This window comes from Arachis hypogaea, chromosome 18, assembly GCF_003086295.3.
Source record: "Arachis hypogaea cultivar Tifrunner chromosome 18, arahy.Tifrunner.gnm2.J5K5, whole genome shotgun sequence".
NCBI lineage: Eukaryota > Viridiplantae > Streptophyta > Magnoliopsida > Fabales > Fabaceae > Arachis > Arachis hypogaea.
Window position 1 is genome coordinate 51,130,125 of NC_092053.1, and position 23,536 is coordinate 51,153,660.

At 38.2% G+C, this 23,536-nt stretch overlaps 1 protein-coding gene and 1 non-coding gene across 2 annotated transcripts; one reads left to right on the forward strand and one right to left on the reverse strand.

Annotated features, from left to right (window-relative positions):
• Positions 1–2,989: 2,989 nt before the first annotated feature.
• Positions 2,990–3,093, reverse strand: LOC112773788 (small nucleolar RNA R71). Its single transcript, XR_003188318.1, has one exon. It is a non-coding gene; the product is annotated as a small nucleolar RNA R71 (small nucleolar RNA).
• Positions 3,094–20,045: 16,952 nt separating this feature from the next.
• Positions 20,046–23,322, forward strand: LOC112772886 (uncharacterized). Its single transcript, XM_025817898.3, has 6 exons — positions 20,046–20,521; positions 20,608–20,762; positions 21,575–21,695; positions 21,908–22,027; positions 22,676–22,746; positions 22,841–23,322. The coding sequence occupies exons 1-6, from the start codon at positions 20,324–20,326 to the stop codon at positions 23,085–23,087; spliced, it is 912 nt and encodes a 303-aa protein (XP_025673683.1). The 5' UTR covers positions 20,046–20,323; the 3' UTR covers positions 23,088–23,322.
• Positions 23,323–23,536: the final 214 nt, after the last annotated feature.

The following is a 23,536-nucleotide window of genomic DNA, read 5'->3' on the forward strand; positions in this document are numbered from 1 at the left end:
ACTTGGACTAGAGCTTTGATGCACTTTATTGCTTGATTTCAGGACCAAAAGGAAGCAAGAAAAGGGGAGGTAACTTGCAAGGTTAATGAGAAAAGTGATTGCCAATAACACTCTCAAAAAAAAATATCCATCAATGCCCACATTAGAGAGTCACGTTAACTAAGTTAACGTGAACTCTAACGTGGAGAAGAGAAGTTGAGCCAACGTTAGTGACACTTAACATTGTCACTAACGTTAGCCATTACTCATAAGTGGCCACGTTAGAAGCCACGTTAACCTAGTTAACGTGGCCTCTAACGTTAAAGGGGGAAGAGAAGCCAACGTTAGTGACACTCAACATTGTCACTAACGTTGGCCTATGGTGAAAAGTACCACGTTAACTCCCACGTTAACTTGGTTAACGTGGAAACTAACGTAAGGGATGAAGAGTTGTCGACAACGTTAGTGACACTCAACATTGTCACTAACGTTGAAGCAACCACACAACCCCCAAGAGTCACGTTAACTTGGTTAACGTAGAAGCTAACGATGAGGAATGAAGGATGAGCCAACGTTAGTGACACTCAACATTGTCACTAACGTTGGGATGGCTAAAAGAGGGCCACGTTAGAAGCCACGTTAACCTAGTTAACGTGGACTCTAACGTGAGACCTAGGGGCACATTGGAATATTAGTGACAATGTTGAATATCACTAACGTTCTCGAAGGATGGCAAGGGCCACGTTAGAAGCCACGTTAACCTAGTTAACGTGGGCTTTAACGTGAAGCAAGAAGGGGCACACTGGAACGTTAGTGACAATGTTGAGTGTCACTAACGTTCTCGAAGGTTAACAAGGCAACGTTAAAAGCCACGTTAACCTAGTTAACGTGGGTTTTAACGTGAGGCAAAGGGGGTGCATTGGAACGTTAGTGACAATGTTAAGTGACTAACGTTCTCGAACTTATATTCTCACTAAATATTAACACCCCTAACGTCCTGAACTAAAGTCTCCGCCCACTTCGCACTTTCTCTTTGCAAGTAAAGCCAAGCCCAAATAAAGAAAGGAACTGCTTCAAACTCAAGATCCAATGGCCCAAGACTTGAAGAATCACACTAGAAGCTGAGAAGAGTAGTATATATAGGAGTAGCTTTGAATTGAGAAGAAGTTCTAGAGGCTGGGAAAAAGAGAACTACTCTCTGTATTTTACTTTCTTTTCAATTTCTAGTTTTATGATGTATTCTCCATCTTTGTTTTCATTTTCAAGAGCTATAAACAACTAAACCCCTTTCATTGGGTTAGGGAGCTCTGTTGTAATTTGATGGATCAATACTAATTTTCATTATTCTTCTTCTATCTTTCTTCTTGATTTTACTTGAAAGCTTTCGATCTTCATCCAATTGAGTAGTTATCTTGGAAGAGAAGCTATTCAAACTTGGATCTCTTTTGAACCTTCAAAGAGGAATGAAGAGATCAAGCTAGAAATGCTTTCTCATGCTGGACCAAATTGGGTTTGGATGGGTATCTGACTATAACCCTCTCAATACTTGATTTGGGAAATGCATGTGGTATAATCAGTGACCATACTTCATCTCTTCTCATGAGCAATTGACCAAGAAATTGGCTATTGATCAAGATTTGAGAGATTGAATTGCAAGAAATTGTAATTCAATCACTTAAGATTGCCAAGGAGATCAATGAGTGTATTGATTGAGGAAGAGATGAAAATGAACTTGATCCGGAGAATTGCAACATCTCCTAAGCCCAATGAACTCCCCATCTCTGATCTTACCCATTCTCTTTAATTTCTGCCATTTACTTTTATGAGCAAATCCCCCATTCCCATTTACAATTCTGCAATTTATTTTCAGTCATTTACTTCCAGTCCTTTAATTCTAGCATTTACTTTTCTGTTATTTACATTCCCGCCATTTTATTTTCTTCAACTCTCAACCCGAATTCTGGATTCGCTCAACTAGAACATTCTTCTAATTAAAGTTTCTTGATCAATCAATCCCTGTGGGATTCGACCTCACTCAATTGTGAGTTTTTACTTGACGACAAATTCGGTACACTTGCCGAAGGGAGATTTGTTGAGAGACAAGTTTCTCGTGTATCAAGTTTATGGCGCCGTTGCCGGGGATTGATTGTGCATCAACAATGATTAAATTGGAAGATCACTAGATTGAGCATTTTTATTTTGTGAATTTCATTTTTCTGTTTGAGTGATTTACTTTTTGTTTTAGTTAAACTTCTTCCCTTCCCCCTCTACTCTTTTATTTTTCTTTGTTATTTTTAATTCTATTTGCTAACCCACTAACTGTTTGATATATTGCATCACCCACAACTAACAGCAATTCTGACACAAATACTGTCTGCACCTATTTTCTTTGCTTGTACTTGTTGGTTGTATGACAGGGAGAAGAAGCGGGGCTTCAACTTCCTTTGATTCTGAACCTGAGAGAACCTTCCTTAGACTAAGGAGGGAGGCAAAAGAAAAACGTGTAGTTGGTGCTGAAGAAGAGGAGGAACACTTTGAGGAATACTTTGAACCTAACATGGAAGAAAACATGGAAAATCATCATGAAGAAGAGACTCACAACCATGGCAGAGGAGGTGGAGCAAATCATGCTGGGGAGGATAGAAGAGTTTTGGGCTCTTACATCAATCCAAACCCAGGCAATTGTGGAAGTAGCATCCAAAAGCCAACAATCCATGCCAACAACTTTGAACTTAAACCACAGCTCATCACCCTTGTTCAGAACAACTGTTCGTTTGGAGGAGGTGTTCAAGAAGACCCCAATCAACATTTGACCACCTTCCTGAGAATATGTGACACAGTGAAGTCTAATAGTGTTCATCCTGACGCCTATAGACTGCTCTTATTTCCTTTCTCACTCAAGGACAAGGCAGCCAAGTGGCTGGAATCCTTCCCAAGGGAGAGCTTGACAACTTGGGAGGACGTGGTGAACAAATTCTTAGCAAGATTCTACCCTCCTCAACGAATCAATAGGCTGAGAGCTGAGGTTCAAACTTTCAGGCAACAAGATGGTGAGACTCTATATGAAGCATGGGAGAGGTTTAAAGACCTAACAAGGAGGTGTCCACCTGACATGTTCAACGAATGGGTGCAGCTGCATATTTTCTATGAAGGGCTCTCTTATGAGTCAAAGAAGGTCGTAGACCATTCATCTGGAGGATCTTTGAACAAGAAGAAGACCATAGATGTTATTGAAACAGTAGCAGAGAACTACTACTTCTATGCTTCCGAAAGAGGGAACACAAGAGGAGTGATAGAGCTAAACAATGTAGATGCTCTGTTGGCCCAAAACAAGCTCATTACCTAGCAGCTGGCTGACCTCACCAAGAAGATGGAGAGGAACCAAGTAGCAGCAATCTCATCTTCATCAACAATCCAAGAAGGAGTGAATGACGAAGCAGAGGGGAGTCAGGAGCAAGCCAACTACATTGGGAATTCACCAAGGAAAAACTATGATCCATACTCCAAGACTTACAACCCTGGATGGAGAAACCACCCAAACTTTGGGTGGGGAAGTGAGCAAGATCAAAACCAAGACCAGAGACGTTACAACTCCAACAACAATGCAGCTCACCAGCAATTCACCCAGAGGACACCTCAACATCCCCACAATAACACGTCTCCACACACTCATCAAAACCAAAACAGCACGTCTGCTCCGAATCACTCATCAATTGATGACAAGCTCTCTAAGATTGAAGCCTTACTTGAAGGAATATACCAAGAGATTCAAGAAAATAAGGTGTTCAAAGAGGAGGTGCGAGCCAATATTAAGAACCAGGGAGAGACCATTAAGAAGCTGGAATTCTAGGTGGGATATTTAGCTGAGAAGATTCCCAAACCTACTGATAGCTTTCCAAGTGACACGGAGAAAAACCCCAAAGGAGAAGCAAAGAAAGTAAGATGGGAAGATAACAAAATGGTCACTGCAAGTGATCAAGAGATTGAAGACAAGCAAGGCAAAATGTGCAAACAACCTGAAGACAACTCAACAAAGGAGGAGGATAGAGATCACAAAGAACCAGAAATCTCACAACAAGAGCTGCTGAAGCTCTATGCACCATTCCCTCAACTGCTCAATGGTGCTGTGGGAAAAAGAATATACTCAAGGTTCCTAGACTTGTTTGCATCTCTGCATGTGAACATGCCATTCATCAAGGCAATTCAACAAATGCCTGCATTCATCAAGTATATGAAGGAACTTCTTCCCAGGAAAAGCTCACTCAAGGGAGGGCAGACTATAGTGATGAACAAGGAATGTAGTGCCCTTATTCAACCTGAGTTGCCTACAAAAAGAAGAGACCCAGGAAGTTTTCATATCCCTTGTGCCATAGGTGAAAATATGTTCGACAGAGCACTATGTGATTTAGGGGCCAGCATCAACTTACTGCCCTTATCCCTGGGGAAGAGGCTGCAGATCAATGAGATAATGCCCACAGATGTCATTATCAGACTGGCTGATAAAACTCAAAAGCAAGCAATAGGAGTGGTGGAAAATGTGTTGCTAAAGGTTGGGAAGTACTTTCTCCCAACAGACTTTGTCATTCTGGACATGGAAGAAAGTCACACTCACCCAATCATATTGGGAAGACCATTTCTAGCTACAGCCAGAGCACTTATCGATGTAGAGAAAGGGGAGCTAATATTGAGAATCCATGATGAACAACTCAGCTTTAATGTCTTCAAACTCTCACAAGAAACAGATCAAGAGGACAAGGAACTGAGTACAGATGATAATGAGACACTGAAAGAAAAAAAAAAGCACTGAAGCACAACCAGCTCATTCTGAGACCCCCTTAACTGACAAACAAGGAAAACATCAATTGCCACAGCTCAAGAAAAAGTTGGAGGAACCAAAACCTCTAGAGGCAGGTGAAGATAGCATCACAACTCCTTGGAGAAAAGAGGTCACCAAGGGGAAGGCAACCTCAAAAGAAACAAAGAAGAAGGTACCAAAGAGATGGAGGAACAAGAAGATCCCTACGGAAGACTTCTCTCCAGGGGATAGAGTTGTCTCAGCTTACTTCCCAGATATTCCCCCTAATCTCCCTACTATGCCATCTCAATTACCTAAGGTCTTCACTATCAACAGAGTTCTTTCCCTGGAACATGTGGAGATCATTGATCCACCCAATGGATACAAGTCCACAGCAAGAGGGGAGGACTTTAAGCACTACCAACCACCATGATGAAGGAAAAACGTCAAGCTAGTGACGCTAAAGAAGCGCTTCATGGGAGGCAACCCATGTTTTATATGCTTTCAGATGATAATGAATAAGTCAATCTTTATGATTTCAACCCAATCTTGACAAACACTTGGTGAAATCTTTATCATGCAGTATATAGTGAAGAACAAGTTTGGTGTTCAAAGCAAACCAAGATGCATGCTAGTCTTGGGAGCTTTGAACAAAACTTTTCATCACATTGCTTCAAACTAAGTTTGGTGTCACCCCATGGTGCCACCAAAATGCATATAAGGACCCACCAATAGTTAGTTAGTTAGTTGGAATTCATAAATAAACAATCAAATCCTTTATTTCATTTTATTCTAGCCGTAGAGTTTAATTTTTTTTATGATATTAATTTCCTTATTTCAAATCTGTATAGGAAAGGAAAAGAAGCATGAAAAGGGATTGATTGGACAATTAAATGGGGGAGATTTCGCCACTTAATGAAGAGCACTACACACATGTCTCAAGAGGGAACGCATGGGGAAACACTATCATGCAACATTGGAGAAAGAAGACCCTTGAAGACCGAACCAATCACTCTCATTAAGTGATGATCCTTGTCTTTCCTTCATACACAACCCCATCCGTCCATCTAGTAAACATTCATGCAATCCACACCCTTCATTCACTCATGATTTTCTTATATAAGTGAACCTTAGTGCATGCTCACTCCTCACATTCAAATCCCCACTCTCCACACTTCTATTGGCACACTAAACCCTTCATCACACATTGCTTTAACCAACCCACTCTTCATCTATCCGAAGCCTCAAACCCCCTCAAACAACAACTCAAGTCATGGCATCATCAAGCTCAAAGAGGCAAAAGAGGAAGGGGCCTATGGAGAGTGCTCCTTTTGATGACAAGAGATTCAAGACTACCTTTCATGAGCATGAATTTGAGCATATAAGGGCCAGAAGGATATTGCCAGAGTTAATCTTCCAAATCAATGCCAATGAATCACCACAGATTTGGAGAAAAATCGAACAGAGGGGGTGGCAATTGCTCACCAGTCCAGAGGGGGAAGATCAATGGAAAACTCATCAAAGAATTCTATGCAAATGCAGTTAGAGAGGATAAGACCAAAGTCTCAACCTTCAAAAGCTATGTGAGAGGAAGGGAGGTGGACTTCAGCCCAAGTGCCATAACAAGAGCTCTTCACTTGAAATCACCTCATTTTAATGAGGAGAGTTATCAGGCAAGGATAAGTAGAAGCCCCGATAAGGATGAGCTCTCAGAGATAGCATCAGATATCTGTGTCATAGCCGCTGACTGGGAGAGGTACTCAGATGGGAGACCAAAATTCATAAAAAGGGGAGACCTTCACCCTGAAGCCAAAGGGTGGTTTGAGCTTGTAAGGAGGTCTATCCTACCAGCTGCTAATAATTCAGAGGTTAACATCAATCGAGCCACTATGGTACAATGCTTAGTACAAGGTGGGGAAATCAAAGTGCATGAGCTCATTGCCGAAGGGATTCAAGAGTCAGCTGAGAAAGCTGACTCAAGTGCCAGACTTTGGTACCCCAGCACCATTCTCCGCTTGTGCAACAAGGCCAAGGTAATATTTGAGGACAGCAGCCCAGACTGGGTGAACCCAGGGAGACCAGTCACACTCGAGCGAATGGTCTATACCACACCGGCTCAACAACTAAGAAGGCCACATATAGGAAGGCAAAGGGCCCAGGAAGAAGCTCATCAAGAGGAATATCATCAGGAAGAATATCAACAAGAAGAGCATCATGAACTAGCCAACTTGAATATGACTCACCTTCTAAGAGCCATTGAAGATTTGGGACAGAGACATATGGAAGGACAAGAGCAAATACTGAACCGGCTGAGCCAACAGGAAGCATGGCAAAAGTAACAAATGGAGCAGCAGCAGGAACAATACTCCCAGCTCACTCAAGCCATCAACCAAGTGAATGAGAGGTAGGAGATTCAAGAGAAGCACTTGCAAGAACTCAACCAGCGGCAGATAGCCCAAATGAAAACTTTCAATGAGTTCAGTGTACTCAATGAAGGAAGGCAACTACATAGGGAGGAGTTCTATGTAAACACTCAAGCCGAGTTGAACTACATGACCAGTAATATACATCAGTTACACCATGCCATCCCTACATATGATGAGGTCCAAAAAGAATTTGTAGAATAAGAAGAGAGGAAAGTGAAACAGCAAAAGGAGACACTCAAGAAGAAGATGGAAGATAGTGGTTTCTGGAGGAAGCTGCTTGGAAAAGGCAAGGGAAGTGGAAGTACAAGCACTCAAGAGAGACACAATGAGGACAAACAAGGATGGGAGCATGGACATCCACATGAATGAAAGGTGGTGGAGTTCTTTTTAGTCCATCGTTTTCTATGCTTTAAATAAGGAAGATCTTGTATGAAATAGAACCTGCTTCCATGTTATGTTTAAACTTTTTAAAATTCTGTCTTTTAAGTTTTCCTTCTGAATAGGTCCATGATTTCTGGTTTAAATGTCACTGCATCATTCCCTTATTTACTTGTAAGCTTGTCCATTTTAAATCAATTGAAGAAGAGAATGATTATGTTTTTAAAAGACCATAGTAGAGTTCATATTATGGAAGTGCATTCATGAATCTTTGGGGTAGTCATAAGTTAGCTAAGTTGGTTCAACCACAAGGCTGGGATGACAATTATCTGGCCTAAATACTTTGCTTTGGATACACTCATGAGACTAAGTTAATAACAAGATCCTAAGAAGAGAAAAGGAAAAGAACAATGGAAGTGAAAAACAAAAGAAAAAGAGTAAGCAATAAGGCTAGGCATCAATGGTTTTAATCTTGAGGCAAGTGTCTGTGGTGCTCCTGTGTGAGGGATCTACTTGGATGAATAAGCTCTTAGGGGTGCCTTATCACTTGGTAACTTGGGTTAACTAACTCGGGATTATCAGCTGAAAGTCCACTATCAAGAGTAACCTTCACTACAGAACACTTAGTAACCCAAAGAGGTGCTGGACACCAAGGTCTCAAGAAAAGAAAATAAATAAACTAAATTCCTGTAGTGTGTATGTATGGGGGATAGGCTTGAGGGAGTAAGTCCTTAGGGGTGTCTCAACACCTAGCACCTTGAACCAACTGGTTCGGGAGTGTTAGCTGAAAGCTTATCTTAAAGAGTTGCCCCCTTACAGAGCACTTAGCCTAAATAACACAAACAACCCTTGAAATAACAATAAAAGGATCAATGAATAAAAGTCTCATGGGATATGAACAAAGTGGGTGTTTTAGGACAGGATAAAAGTCTGAAAGCCAGTAATGGAATGAACCTAAATTGCTATGCATGAAACCACCATAAAATCAGTAACATGACTTCCACAAGAATGACTCATTCCTCTGGATATTCCATTCATCATTCTCTTGTTCCAGTACTTGCTTAGCGACAAGCAAGCTTTAAGTTTGGTGTTGTGATGCCAGGGCATCTTGGCCAGTTTCACTGACCTTTTCTTTACTGTTTTTAGGTTAGTTTCATGCATTTCTTTAGGAAATAAGCTAGTTTTGGGTAGATATTCACTTATGCCTTGACTCAAGCATACATTGTGCATTTTACATAATTTCATGAGGATTTTGCATAAGTTTAGTGACAAATATTATGTTGCATTACTCATGACTTGGACTAGAGCTTTGATGCACTTTATTGCTTGATTTCAGGACCAAAAGGAAGCAAGAAAAGGGGAGGTAACTTGCAAGGTTAATGAGAAAAGTGATTGCCAATAACACTCTCAAAAAAAAAAGCCATCAATGCCCACGTTAGAGAGTCACGTTAACTAAGTTAACGTGAACTCTAACGTGGAGAAGAGAAGTTGAGCCAACGTTAGTGACACTTAACATTGTCACTAACGTGGCCTCTAACGTTAAAAGGGGGAAGAGAAGCCAACGTTAGTGACACTCAACATTGTCACTAACATTGGCCTATGGTGCAAAGTACCAAGTTAACTCCCACGTTAACTTGGTTAACGTGGGAACTAACATAAGGGATGAAGAGTTGTCGACAACGTTAGTGACACTCAACATTGTCACTAACGTTGAAGCAACCACACAACCCCCAAGAGTCACGTTAACTTCCACGTTAACTTGGTTAACGTAGAAGCTAACGATGAGGAATGAAGGATGAGCCAACGTTAGTGACACTCAACATTGTCACTAACGTTGGGATGGCTAAAGATGGCCACGTTAGAAGCCATGTTAACCTAGTTAATGTGGACTCTAACGTGAGACCTAGGGGCACATTGGAACGTTAGTGACAATGTTGAATGTCACTAACGTTCTCGAAGGATGGCAAGTGCCACATTAGAAGCCACGTTAACCTAGTTAACGTGGGCTTTAACGTGAAGCAAGAAGGGGCACACTGGAACGTTAGTGATAATGTTGAGTGTCACTAACGTTCTCGAAGGTTAACAAGGCAACGTTAAAAGCCACGTTAACCTAGTTAACGTGGGTTTTAACGTGAGGCAAAGGGGTGCATTGGAACGTTAGTGACAATGTTAAGTGTCACTAACGTTCTCGAACTTATATTCTCACTAAATATTAACACCCCTAACGTCCTGAACTAAAGTCTCCGCCCACTTCGCACTTTCTCTCTGCAAGTAAAGCCAAGCCCAAATAAAGAAAAGAACTGCTTCAAACTCAAGATCCAAAGGCCCAAGACTTGAAGAATCACACTAGAAGCTGAGAAGAGTAGTATATATAGGAGTAGCTTTGAATTGAGAAGAAGTTCTGGAGGCTGGGAAAAAGAGAACTACTCTCTGTATTTTATTTTCTTTGCAATTTCTAGTTTTATGATGTATTCTCCATCTTTGTTTTCATTTTCAAGAGCTATAAACAACTAAACCCCTTTCATTGGGTTAGGGAGCTCTGTTGTAATTTGATGGATCAATACTAATTTTCATTATTCTTCTTCTATCTTTCCTCTTGATTTTACTTGAAAGCTTTCGATCTTCATCCAATTGAGTAGTTATCTTGGAAGAGAAGCTATTCAAACTTGGATCTCTTTTGAACCTTGAAAGAGGAATGAAGAGATCAAGCTAGAAATGCTTTTTCATGCTGCACCAAATTGGGTTTGGATGGGTATGTGACTATAACCCTCTCAATACTTGATTTGGGAAATGCATGTGGTATAATCAGTGACCATACTTCATCTCTTCTCATGAGCAATTGACCAAGGAATTGGCTATTGATCAAGATTTGAGAGATTGAATTGCAAGAAATTGTAATTCAATCACTTAAGATTGCCAAGGAGATCAATGAGTGTATTGATTGAGGAAGAGATGAAAATGAACTTGATCCGGAGAATTGCAACATCTCCTAAGCCCAATGAACTCCCCATCTCTGATCTTACCCATTCTCTTTAATTTCTGCCATTTACTTTTATGAGCAAATCCCCCATTCCCATTTACAATTCTGCAATTTATTTTCAGTCATTTACTTCCAGTCCTTTAATTCTAGCATTTACTTTTCTGTTATTTACATTCCCGCTGATGAGCGGATAATTTATACGCTTTTTGACATTGTTTTTAGTATGTTTTTAGTAGGATCTAGTTACTTTTAGGGATGTTTTTAATAGGTTTTGTGTTAAATTCACATTTCTGGACTTTACTATGAGTTTGTGTATTTTTCTGTGATTTCAGGTATTTTCTGGCTGAAATTAAGGGACTTGAGCAGAAATCAGATTCAGAGGTTGAAAAAGGACTGCTGATGCTGTTGGATTCTGACCTCCCTGCACTCAAAGTGGATTTTCTGGAGCTACAGAACTCGAAATGGCGCGCTTCTAATTGCGTTGGAAAGTAGACATCCAGGGCTTTCCCGCAATATATAATAGTCCATACTTTGGCCAAGAATTGACGTCGTAAACTGGCGTTCAACGCCAGCTTTTTACCCAAATCTGGCGTCCAGCGCCAGAAAAGGATCCAAAACCAGAGTTGAACGCCCAAACTGGCACAAAAACTGGCGTTCAACTCCACAAATGGCCTCTGCACGTGCAACACTTAAGCTCAGCCCAAACACACACCAAGTGGGCCCCGGAAGTGGATTTATACATCAAATACTTACTCATGTAAACCCTAGTAGCTAGTTTATTATAAATAGGACCTCTTACTATTGTATTAGGCATCATTGGATTACCTTATGATCCTTTGATCACGTTTTGGGGGCTGGCCATCTCAGCCATGCCTGGACCTTTCACTTATGTATTTTCAACGGTAGAGTTTCTACACTCCATAGATTAAGGTGTGGAGCTCTGCTGTTCCTCAAAGATTAATGCAAAGTACTACTGTTTTCTATTCAATTCTTCTTATTTCGCTTCTAAGATATCCATTCGCACCCAAGAACGTGATGAAGGTGATGATTATGTGTGACGCTCATCATCCTTCTCCCTTATGAACGCGTGCCTGACAAACACTTCTGTTCTACATGAATTAAGCTAGAATGAATATCTCTTAGATCTCCTAACCAGAATCTTCGTGGCGTAAGCTAGAATGATGGCGGCATTCAAGAGAATCTGGAAGGTCTAAACCTTGTCTGTGGTATTCTGAGTAGGATTCAATGATTGAATGACTGTGACGAGCTTCAAACTCGCGATTGTTGGGCGTTAGTGACAGACGCAAAAGGAGGGTGAATCCTATTCCAGCATGATCGAGAACCGACAGATGAATAGCCGTGCCGTGACAGGGTGCGTGAGCATATTATTCACTGAGAGGAGGGGATGTAGCCACTGACAACGGTGATGCCCTTGCATAAAGCCAGCCATGGAAAGGAGTAAGACTGATTGGATGAAGATAGCAGGAAAGCAGAGGTCCAGAGGAACGAAAAGCATCTCCATTCGCTTATCTGAAATTCCTACCAATGATTTACATAAGTATCTCTATCCCTATTTTATTATATTAAATTCGAAAACACCACTATCACTTTAAATCTGCCTGACTGAGATTTACAAGGTGACTATAGCTTGCTTCATACCAACAATCTCCGTGGGATTCGACCCTTACTCACGTAAGGTATTACTTGGACGACCCAGTGCACTTGCTGGTTAGTTGTATCGAAGTTGTGACAATTATGAATTAAGATCAGAGCACCAAGCTTTGGAGCCATTACCAGGATTTGTTTGAGCCTGGAGATCACAATTTCGTGCACCACCCGCCATTTTATTTTCTGCAACTCTCAACCCAAATTCTGGATTCGCTCAACTAGAACATTCTTCTAATTAAGGTTGCTTGATCAATCAATCCCTGTGGGATTCGACCTTACTCTATTGTGAGTTTTTACTTGACGACAAATTCGGTACACTTGCCGAAGGGAGATTTGTTGAGAGACAAGTTTTCCGTGCATCACTCAACATCAAATTCAAACTTGCTCTAGTACAAATTCCAACTCCTCATTCTCCACCGGAGTTTCTTATCTCTCCTTCATGCTACGCTCCTCATTAGATTCTCCACATGCGGCCATGGGGGTACTTTGAGTGTTGAAGCGTAGGGAGGCTAAATTATTTACTACCTCGGTCAAGGTAGCTATGAGTTCTAATGTCGTCCTTTGCATCTCTCCTTGCCCTTGAAGTAGTAAACTGAGAGAATCATCTATTGGGGCTTGGGGTGGATACGAGGGTTTATTGGTTGGGAGAAAGGGCTCATAATAGGAAGGTAGTTCATCTTGATAAGGATATTGAGATTGTGTATATTGAGGTGGTGGCTCTTGGGAGTAATTGTGTTAGAATTGTGGAAGTTCTAGATATGGTTCATATGGCTCATAAGGTGGTTGGTATAGTGGATATGGGTTAGGGTCATATGGAGGTGTTTGATTGTAGGGGGCTTGTGAGTATGGTGGTTCAAAACTATGTTGAGGAGGGGGTTCATAGGCCTATGGGGGTGGTTATTGGTAGTCACAAGGAGGTCCACCATAGCCATTGGATAGGTATGCATCAAAGGTTGGTTCTTGCTCATAGTATGTTGGAGGAGGTTGTTGCCAAGAAGGTTGTCCATAAGCTTGAGGCTCCTCCCACCTTTGATTGTCCTATCCCTGATGCATGTTCTCATTGTAGCTTCCATTCTCTACAACATAATTTGAACCAAACTCAAAGCCAAAGGGATGAGAATTCATAGTAACAGGAGAAAATAAAAACAAAACCTAACAAAAAATAATGAAAATAAACTCCTAAAACTAGCAACAACTAACAAAGAAACAAAAGGCAAACATATTCACAATAACCAATATTAAGGCACACATTTGCAATTCCCCAGCAACAGCGTCAAAACTTGACAGAGGATTTTCGTCGGTAAATAATTTCTCAAAATAATTTCGTTGTAAGTATAGTTCTAACCCGACAAGCAATCCTCGGTCAATGTTTAATTAGTTTGTCACAAGTACAAACCCCAATAAAAATAAATCGAAGTATTCAAACCTCGGGTCGTCTCTCAAGGAATTGCAGGGAAGTATGTTTATTATTGGTTATGATGTACTTCTTTTTGGGGTTTTGACATAAGGAATAAGAAAATATAAATTGCGAGAAAAATAAACTAACAACTAAGAAAGGTCCTAGCAAGGATTGAGAATTGGAATTCCTATCCTCATTATCATCATCAATTGTAATGGTAAGTGCAAATCGCTTTCATTAAGTTATCCTCTAACAAATGAAGGAAAGTCAAGTGAGGAAAATCGACTTAAGTTCACAAGTTCTAATCAAAGACTAGATTTAGTGAGGATTAAGCCAACTAGCAACTTTCAATCACTAATCAACAAAAGAATTTTGATAACTCAAGAGTCTCTAATTAATCAATCCAAGTCAAGAACATAAAAATCTATTTTAAAATCCAATCAAGTATTTGATCAAACACTTGGAAGGCACAAAATAAAAGCATAGAAAAGTAACAAGAGAATGTAAAATCTAAGACTAACAATTGCAAGGAATAAATAACAACAAATGAAGAAAGAAGCAATAAAAATGAAATACCTCAAATTGCATTAAAAGGAAATTGAATCTAACAAGAAGAGCTCATAAACTAAATTGGGAAAATAAAAAAATCAATAAGAGAAGATAAACTAAGATACTAGAATAAAAATAAAGGTAGAAGAAAACTAAATTAAAGATAAAATTCTGAAGCTAAGAAGAAATAAGACTAAAAACCCTAAAGCTTAGATAGAGGAGAGAGCCTCTCTCTCTAGAAACCTATATCTAAAACCTAAAAACATGGAATGAATGAATGTGTCAATCCCATTTCTGCTCCACTCTTCAGCCTCTAATCTGTATTTTTGGGCCTGAAATTGGGTCAAAAGCAGCCCAGAAATCGCCCCCAGCATTTTCTGTTAATTGCAGCACGTGAGGCTCGTCACGCATACGCGTCGCTGGATATTGAACTTTCCACATGTACGCGTCATCTACGCGTGCGCGTCACTTGTCTGCTGCACCGGTCACGCGTACGCGTCATCCATGCGTTCGCGTCGAGGTCAGCTTCTCAAATTTCCAAATTCTTGTGTTCCTTCCACTTTTGCATGCTTTCTTTCCATCCTCTAAGCCATTCCTGCCCTATAAAACCTGAAAACACTTAACACACATATCACGACATCGAATGGTAATAAGAGATAATTACAAATTAGCAATTTTAAGGCCAAAGAAGCATGTTTTCAATTATAGCACAAAATTAGGAAGGAAACTTAAAAGCATGCAATTTACATGAATAAGTGTGAGAATAATTGATAAAATATACTAAATTCAATCCAAAATATACCATAAAATAATGGTTTATCAGTAAGGTGTATTGAACTCAATTTTAGGTGTATTTCTGTAATGTTTTGGGTGTATTAAATATTTCTTTCTCTCTTTCACAAATGCTGCAGAACATGGCTATTGGGAATCATGAAGGCGGCGAGTGTTTACAGCCAAAAACAAAAAAGCCATTTAAGATTGAAGACTACAAAAGGTTCATACCTTTTTTGGACCTGAAAAAATTGGCATCCTATCCATATGTAACTTTTCATTTCTAAAACTTCTTATCAGAATTCTTTGGTTATGTGCCAATTAAATTAAAACACTATTCAATGTGGCCATACATCAGATATTTGCACCTGTTTGCTATGTAGAGCATTGGTGGATGTGGGTGGCTGATGTTAGAAAGAAAAAATTTTATATCCTTGACCCGTATCACAAGACATATCCCTTCGAACCTAGAATTAAGCTAAATAAATTTGTTGTAAGTTGATTGTGCTGTTTGTATTTTAGGATTTGGGTGTAGTTCTGTTCAAAATAAGGTGTAGTATGGGATCCTTTGGATGTAATCAGGTATTAAATTATTCTTTCTTATATTTTGCTTTGTTTTTTGTTTTTAGGGGTATGTGATTTCTAGAATGAGGTATATGCCGGGGGGCACCTCTCAAGAAAGATGATCGTGAAATTCAACCACCATACATTAACATTTCAGGCAAAAAAATAGAGTATAAATCTTTCTCTCTAAAAATTGTATTTTCTCTTGCTGTCCTATTTTAATTTGCTAATTTATTTTTTGTTTTCAGCTATGATTATGCTATTTATGTAATGAAATGGCTTGAAATAATCGAGACTCAAAACATTAAAAAAGGGAAGTATAACTGGGACAATTAGACACAGGTAATTGTGTTTAAAACTATATAACTCTCTATTACTTTACTAAATTAACAGAGTTGATTAAAAGAATATTCTTTTAAACTGTAGGCGGAGGTAGACCACTTTAGAGTTGAATATGCTTCACAAATTCTGTTTCATGAGATGAATCGAGACAGAGATACAGCCATTAGGGAAAGCGAAGCAATAAGATTGTCTAAGCCATCTACAGTGTTGTTAAGTCTATATTGTCAAATAAATTCATATCATATTGACAATGATTAGTTTGAATATTGTGTAGTCTTGTAATAGTTTGAACAATTTTTGTAAAGTTTGTGAATATTTAATCCAATCTTATTATAAATTGTTTTTGCATAAATAAACTGTCTGTTTTATATTCAAAAGCTGTCAATTATAGGTTGAAAAAAATCAAGGAAAACAACACCAAACATACTAATACGCCAAATTACTTTCATAATACACCAAAAAATAAACGGTATACACCCAAATTGAGTGCTTACATATTTCCATGGAAAAACCAGCCAAGAGTTGTGGGAATTCAGAAATTTGAATTGTTAACCTCTTTAGGAATTGAATTGTATATGTATTGTAAATTTAAAACAAACAAATATAAACAACACACTAATTTCCAATACAAACAGCAGTATCTGAAAAATATAAAAAAATAGAAAAAATAAGAGAATGTAGAAATACACCAAAAAAATTGATTAATACACCAAAATACTGTCACTATACACCCAAAAACCTATCCCCTGCTGCTGGATCTCTGAACTGATAATTTATAACATGTCTATGATATTGGATGAAATTTGGTTGCACCACTGATGCGCCATAAAAAAGGTTCAACTAAAAAAACTCACATATTAGCAAAACTATTAACAAAAAAAAACTCAATTACCCCTTGTTTAAAGAACATCACTTTTACCTCGCTTAGAGCTTTTGTTTTCTTTTTCTTTGAGACATTTGCAATCTGTCTGTCTAACTTTGAACCTAGTTTATTTTTTGGACGTCCTCTTGTTCTCACACTTGGAGGGCATTGAAGCTCGTTAACAGGTTCCAAGTTAGCATCTTCGTGAGATAACGAACATGATCCCTTCCTTTTGGCTTTCAGTTCTTGCATCTCAACCACGATGTTATCGTAGGCGCGGTGCAAAATGGCTGTGAGCTCCTAGGATTCTGATGCAAATTCGCATATATTTTGTAAACAAAACACCAATTCCTCAAACCTCTTGCATCTTGGCTCAAACACTAGCTCGTTGTGGCTGCTCTTGATGTGTGTATGCCTCCTCTTTACGTTCATGCTCCATCGTTCCAATATGTATCTCGGTGGCACTTTGTTTACTCGTTCAAAGCTTAACACGTTTAGGGCGTGACGGCACAATATCCCTTTTGACTCAAATAATAAGCACTGGTATTTCACTTGGGCTGCTACCAAGTCGTATGTAACCGCAAACTTGTTGAATGTTGAGTTAGAAACTTGTTCTACAACTTCATATACCGAAGAGCCTAGAGCGAAGTTTGTTGATCTTGTGATGCAATTCACCTTCCTCTGAATTATGCTTGGACTTCCCTGAACTTCTGGTGAGTGTACACCTGTTGAAACTGGCTTCTATTGAGGATTTTGTCGCACATGGTATGACGGTGTGAAAATCTGCAGCATTCGATTCTCTCTCTCTTTGCTCCCTGCTTCCAAGGCAATTATCGTATTGTTTGATGAATTGGATAAGTGAGCTATTTCGCGTAATGAACTTGTTAAAAAAGGCATGCATGCTCTTACTCCTTTGTGTGTTTCTCATCCCGGCACAGAAGTGGTGATCGAGATAAATTGAAATTCATATATGACAGTTTTCGTAAAGCTCTGCAAAAGACACCTAAATCAAATTATAATACACCAAAAACCATGCAATTTACACCCCTAATGCAGATTTTAAAAGACATTACATGAAAGCCACTTGTTGTCAACAAGACCATACTTCATCAGAAAATCATTCCAATTCCTATCAAATGATTCTTTGGTATGAGAGTTCCAAACAACATGGCTCATTTTTTGTTCGATTTCAAGGTGTTCCTTGTAGCCATTTAATTTGCTTGGAATCTTCTTCATGATGTGCCAAATACACCAATGGTGAATTGTTGTGGGCATACAAGCCTCGATAGCCTTTTGCATCGATGCGCATTGATTGGTAAGAATCCCTTTTTTGGAGCATTTTGTCCCATGCAATGAAGCCAACATTCAAATAACCATTTGAATGATTGAATATCTTCGTTTTTTTTATCAAAGTGTATCCCAGAAATGTTGACTAACCGTGGAGATTCACCCCGACAAAAGAACCAAAAACTAGATTATACCTGAAACAGATTACGACAAAACATAATTAAAATCGTTAAATACACCCAAATAATGACTTTCTACTCGCAAAAAATCCAATATACACCTCTGTAGCAGATTTATAAAACAACATTAATTCAACATCATAAACCAGAACAGCATATTACCTGTTTGTATTGTAAGTGGTGCCGAATGAAATAACATCTCTAAAATACTCACAGGCAGCCCTGCTCCTTGCGTCTGCCCAAAAAACAAGCTTAATCGACTGATCGTCCTCGAGTTCGAGCTCGAAAAATAAATTCTGATTCTTCTCTTTCCTTCTTAATAAGTATTTTCCAAATTCTTTTGCATCGTCTAGTTCCGAAACATTCTGCACTTCTCTTGTGATGTAATTTCTCACGTCTTTTTTGATGAAATTTAACTCGCGGTGACCCCCGGCTGCTCCCACAAATGATTGGTAATTTTTGCTTGGTCAGATACCAGCTTCCTCGTTATTCTCTATTGTACGATGCACGGACATGCTTAGTTCCCTGTGTTGTTTAAGCATCTCTGCTTGATTTGCACAGAAAGGATGTGAATGATGCAACACAATCTTGGAAATGATCCAAATACCGATCTCCTTCGATATGTGTATATAAATCCTTGCAGGACAATTTAATCCTACTGAGGGGTTTATCTTCTTCGTTGGAGATATTTTCGATTTCCATCTTCCCTCTCTGCTACATGTAATCAATTGATTCTTAATTTCGTTTCCCTTCTTATTTGTGCTCCGAACTCTTGTAGAAAAACCTGCAGCTTTCGAATAATCCTTGTAGAATTTTGCAGCATTTTCAAGGGCGTTGAAAGTCATCCCAACCTTGGGAACAAACTGCTAATCGACATCACAGAGGGACTGCAAAATACACCTAGAAAAGTTCAAAATACACCATATTAAAACAAGCATAAACTATAGAATGAAAATACAACTATAAAACCATCATAAAAAATAAAAAAAATCAGATTCATGAATCATCATCAAACAGAAACTAAAACAATTCAACTAAAAGAATAAGACAATTCACCCTCAGTAAGATGAAAAGTCATAAACTGTAAATATACACAAACTTTCCTAAAATATACCCAAATATTCCTGATTTACACCCTAAAGTCTGAATATAAAATACAAAAAATTATCAGAACTTGTACATTACATTCAGTTTAAACAACGAACAATGAACAACAAATTTCACAGGCAAGGTTTACAACATTATTCGACCCCACAAATCATAAACTACTAACAAAATTATTAACTGGAATTAAACCATACCTCAGGAAGTTCATTGGATTCAAATTCAAAATCCACTTTGCTCTGGTTCAGCTAACAATCTGAAGTTGAATCATCCATTATCTTCAAAATGATTTCAGAAACAATGAAAATCGAAAAAAAAAACCGAAGAAAGAGAACAGAGAGAGAAACGCACGTAAACGGCAAAGGAGAACGCATAGAGAAACGCACGAAAGAGATCGAAGAGAGAAGGTAAGAAAACACAAAAGAAATTCGAAAAAGGAAATGAAATCCTTTCGAAAAAGGAAGTTATATATTCGCGCGTTGATTGATTGAAAAATCTGTTAAGGAGGCGTGTGGACAAGACGTGTCAGTAGAGGCGCGTTTTAGGGGCAAATGATTTTCAGGACTTGTAAGACTTGTATAGCGAAAAGGATTGTATGTGGAGATTAATTGATTAAATTATCAATTCATAATTTTTTTTAATAGCTAAAGATCTTTTGTATTTAGTAAGAAGTCTTTAATTTCACATCTATTTGAAACATATTTTTAAAAAGAATAAGTATATAACATATACATATAAAGTGCGAATTGGTCAAGGAGGATCGAGGCTTAACCCTCATTCTATCCGACCCACATAAAAATTTTACCGGTATTTTATCCTATCCGTTACGAATTGGATTGACGAACAGTATCCGACCGAATTAGATGAAACTCTCCTAGGCACATATTGTCACCCTTAACGGAGTATTAAAGCCTTTTTGATACCAAAATCTCACCCTTTATCCGATTCTTTGGGAGTATTGGGTCAATTTGGATAAAACCCAGTGAACACTGAAGCGTTTTACTAGTGAACTGGAAAATCAAAGCAAGTGAGAGGTGAGAATGAGTGCGTCGGGTACAGAGGAGGAGAGGCCAGAGCTTGTGTGCCAGCTTGAACACATTCAAGGCCTTGTTGACGCCCTCTCCGCCGTTCGATGGAAGCGCCACCAGGACGCCGTCTTGGAGTTATCCGAACACGGCATTGTCCTCGTCGTTCAAGAAAGCGGTTGCCTCCAAGCCAAGCTTTATCTCAAACGCGAGGTACCTTTATTTCATCCAATTTACGGCTTCTACTTTAGGGTTTAAATTGAATTTTCCCGCTTTAATTTACTTGTTTCATTATTCAGCTGTTCGTTCGCTATGATTATAACGCTCAAGTACGACCTCGTTTTGGACTTAGTTTGGGGATTTTTGTGGAATGCTTGAATGCTTTCTCGGTTCCTGCTCACTCCACCCCCATTCAGATTCAATATCCAGGTCCTGATATGCAGCTTCTCCTCAAGTGTGTACCTCTTCCTCTTTGCATTTTTTTTTTTTCATCTTAAATGCCTTAGCTACTTTATTATGCTACAGATTCGGAAAAAATTAAAGGATTGGAGTTTGTATTTAGGGATTCATAAATGCTGCAACTGTAATTGATTTTCCCTCCATATTCTAGGATCACAACACAATTGCGACAACAATTTAAAACCTGTTGATACTCTATAGATACTTGTTGGCAGTTGGCACTCATTTGATTAGAATGGATCTTAATAGATAACCCAATGCTCATTCTGAGATCCATTTACTGTTAACAGCTAGTGATTAGTACAAATTCAGTCTGTCTTGCAAAGTAATTGGACTGTAGAAAATAATCAAAAAAAAAAAAAAAAGAAAAGAAAAGAAAAGAATAACATGCCCTTCCAGGTGAAAAACCATCTTCTACAGGGGAAAAACAATATATGACATACATACACTCACGGTTTGCAAGTTGCAATATATTCCACGAGCTAGCTCCCCACAATTTTAACTCGAAACCCACAAGTTCTGAAACTAAGTATCTTGTATTGCTGGAAACAAAGGTGATTGATAGAACAAAAATTAATTACGGACGGCAATTCAGTAGAACTTCTTCCTGTCAAACTTTGTTTCCTTTTTTTTAAACAAATTGTTTGTCAAGAACTTGTTGAATCTGTTATTCTGCTGAGTAGCCACAAAGATGGTTTAAATGCATAATATATATAATGAATTAAATCAATTAATTCTCTTAGGAGTTACGATGTTTAGTCTCTCCACCAACAACCTTGTAAAGGTGTCTTTTCTGTCTTGCTTTAGATCTGTAGATTCGATGGATGCAAGCATTTGTGCAGAGATCAGAACAAGAATTCCCGAAACAGTTGCATGGGACTACAATTTTGAACCAGCTGGGACAAATCCCTTAACCTTTACAGTTAAGGTAAACTATCCCTCCAATGACTTGGTATCTAACTAATCCCATCAATCAAACAAATTCGAGATATCAATGAACCTTTTGGTACAATGAGTAGGTTGATTTTTCTACCATTTTTTAATCTGTAATCCATGGATGAAACATTTGCTTGTAATTACTATAGAACAAGACGGCAAACATTTCTGTTTGTATGTTAATGGTAATTGATCTATGCCTAGTCTGCAGCTCTAAAGGAAGCTATTGAAGATCTTGAATGGCCCGGGTCAAGCATCCAGGTTATTTTAGAGCCAGATCCTCCTTCTGTTACATTAAGAGCCGAAGGACATGGAGACTTGCAGGTCCATTTTGCTTCAAGTTTGAATTCATAAATGGTTACATGCTAGTTGCAGTTTAGACTAATTATATTTTGATAGTAACATGCCTTAATGCCCATCATTAAGAGTGACTATGCAATAAGAGTTTGGTTAGTCACATTTGATAAATTGATAGTTCAATAGATGAATTTAGTTGTACAGGTTTAGCATTTAGGGTTAATATGAGTTTTGAATTTAGAAATGAATTCATTTCTTTATATTTTCAGTTCCAAACAGACTCTAATAGATCAATTTGGTACTGAAACAGAGAGGTTATACATTTTGTAGTGTTAGCCAATAGTAACTGAGGCTTCATGTTCTACTCCATAATGCCTATAATTAACAAGACGTGGTTCTCATATACTTAAAAGAAATAAAATTGCATCTTAGCTATAGTTTTTTTGTCTAGTGATAAGCATTTGATGATTTGAATGAACAATTGTCCATCACGAAAACTCTGTCTGCTTCCTTTAGGTTATTTGGATCAAAGGGGAGGAAACAATGAACAAGATAATATCCTAGTCTAGCATACATTTTCTCAATTCTTGGATTTTGTTTGCTTTCCTTAATTTTGATCCAGTACTATCTATCATATTCATCATATTTCATCTTTTTGTTTTTCTCCCTCTCCAGATAGACTTCCTGTATTATGCAAATTCTGATCTATTAGTGGCATTTCAGTGTGATAATCGAGTTTCAGTGAAGTAATAACTTTTTTTTCCCTTTTCTGAATATTTCTTACATGACAAATACCATTTCTGTAAATTCATTTGTCTTTTCTTTGCATATATTTACCAGGTATAAATATAAGTTCTTGAAAGCAACAACTTCTAATATGCCTAGCAGTGTGATTAAAGAAAATAGAGGAAGCAAGTTAAGCATAGGGAGGGGTGGAATGTTGAAAGTTCAGCATTTGGTTTCAATTGCCAAACCATTAGCCTCACATTCCTATGTTGATTCTATAGGCTATCAGCAACCAGGTCGGGTAGCTCATATTGAATTTTTCGTCAAACCAGAGGAAAGTGACGGCTCAACTAATGATTAATTGACTATTTACCAAGAAAATGTTCCTTATAATCTAAAAAAGGAAGAAAAGAAAGTTCCATAACTTTTCAAAATTAAATCTGAAAAGTGAAATGATTGTTAAGCAGGATGATTTAAATGATTTTGTTGTACATACTCTAGATGATTAGTTTGTGGCTATGTTGTTGTGTAGAACTAGATTTTGACACACTGAAACTAAAGGGACTGATTGGCTTATGAAAATATTTTTTTGTTTTTGTTTTTGGTTTTCATTTTCTGAAAATGATTTTCGTTTTTATCTTTTCACTTTTTAAAAAATGGGATTGGTTTGTGAAAAGAGAATTCATTTTCAAATGTTGAAAATAATGAATATGTTCGGTTAGTCTATTTTTAAAATGTATTTTTAATATTTTAGAATTTAAAATGATATTTTTATTCAATTATAATTTGTTATTTTAAATAAATTATTTT

What these genes read in the sequence shown, in the direction of transcription:
- LOC112772886 (XM_025817898.3), top strand. Translation starts at nt 20,324, where the DNA reads ATGAGTGCGTCGGGTACAGAGGAGGAGAGGCCAGAGCTTGTGTGCCAG. An exon ending in AGCTTTATCTCAAACGCGAG is followed by an intron (nt 20,522 to 20,607) that starts GTACCTTTATTT and finishes TTCATTATTCAG; the next exon opens with CTGTTCGTTCGCTATGATTA. An exon ending in GATATGCAGCTTCTCCTCAA is followed by an intron (nt 20,763 to 21,574) that starts GTGTGTACCTCT and finishes GTCTTGCTTTAG; the next exon opens with ATCTGTAGATTCGATGGATG.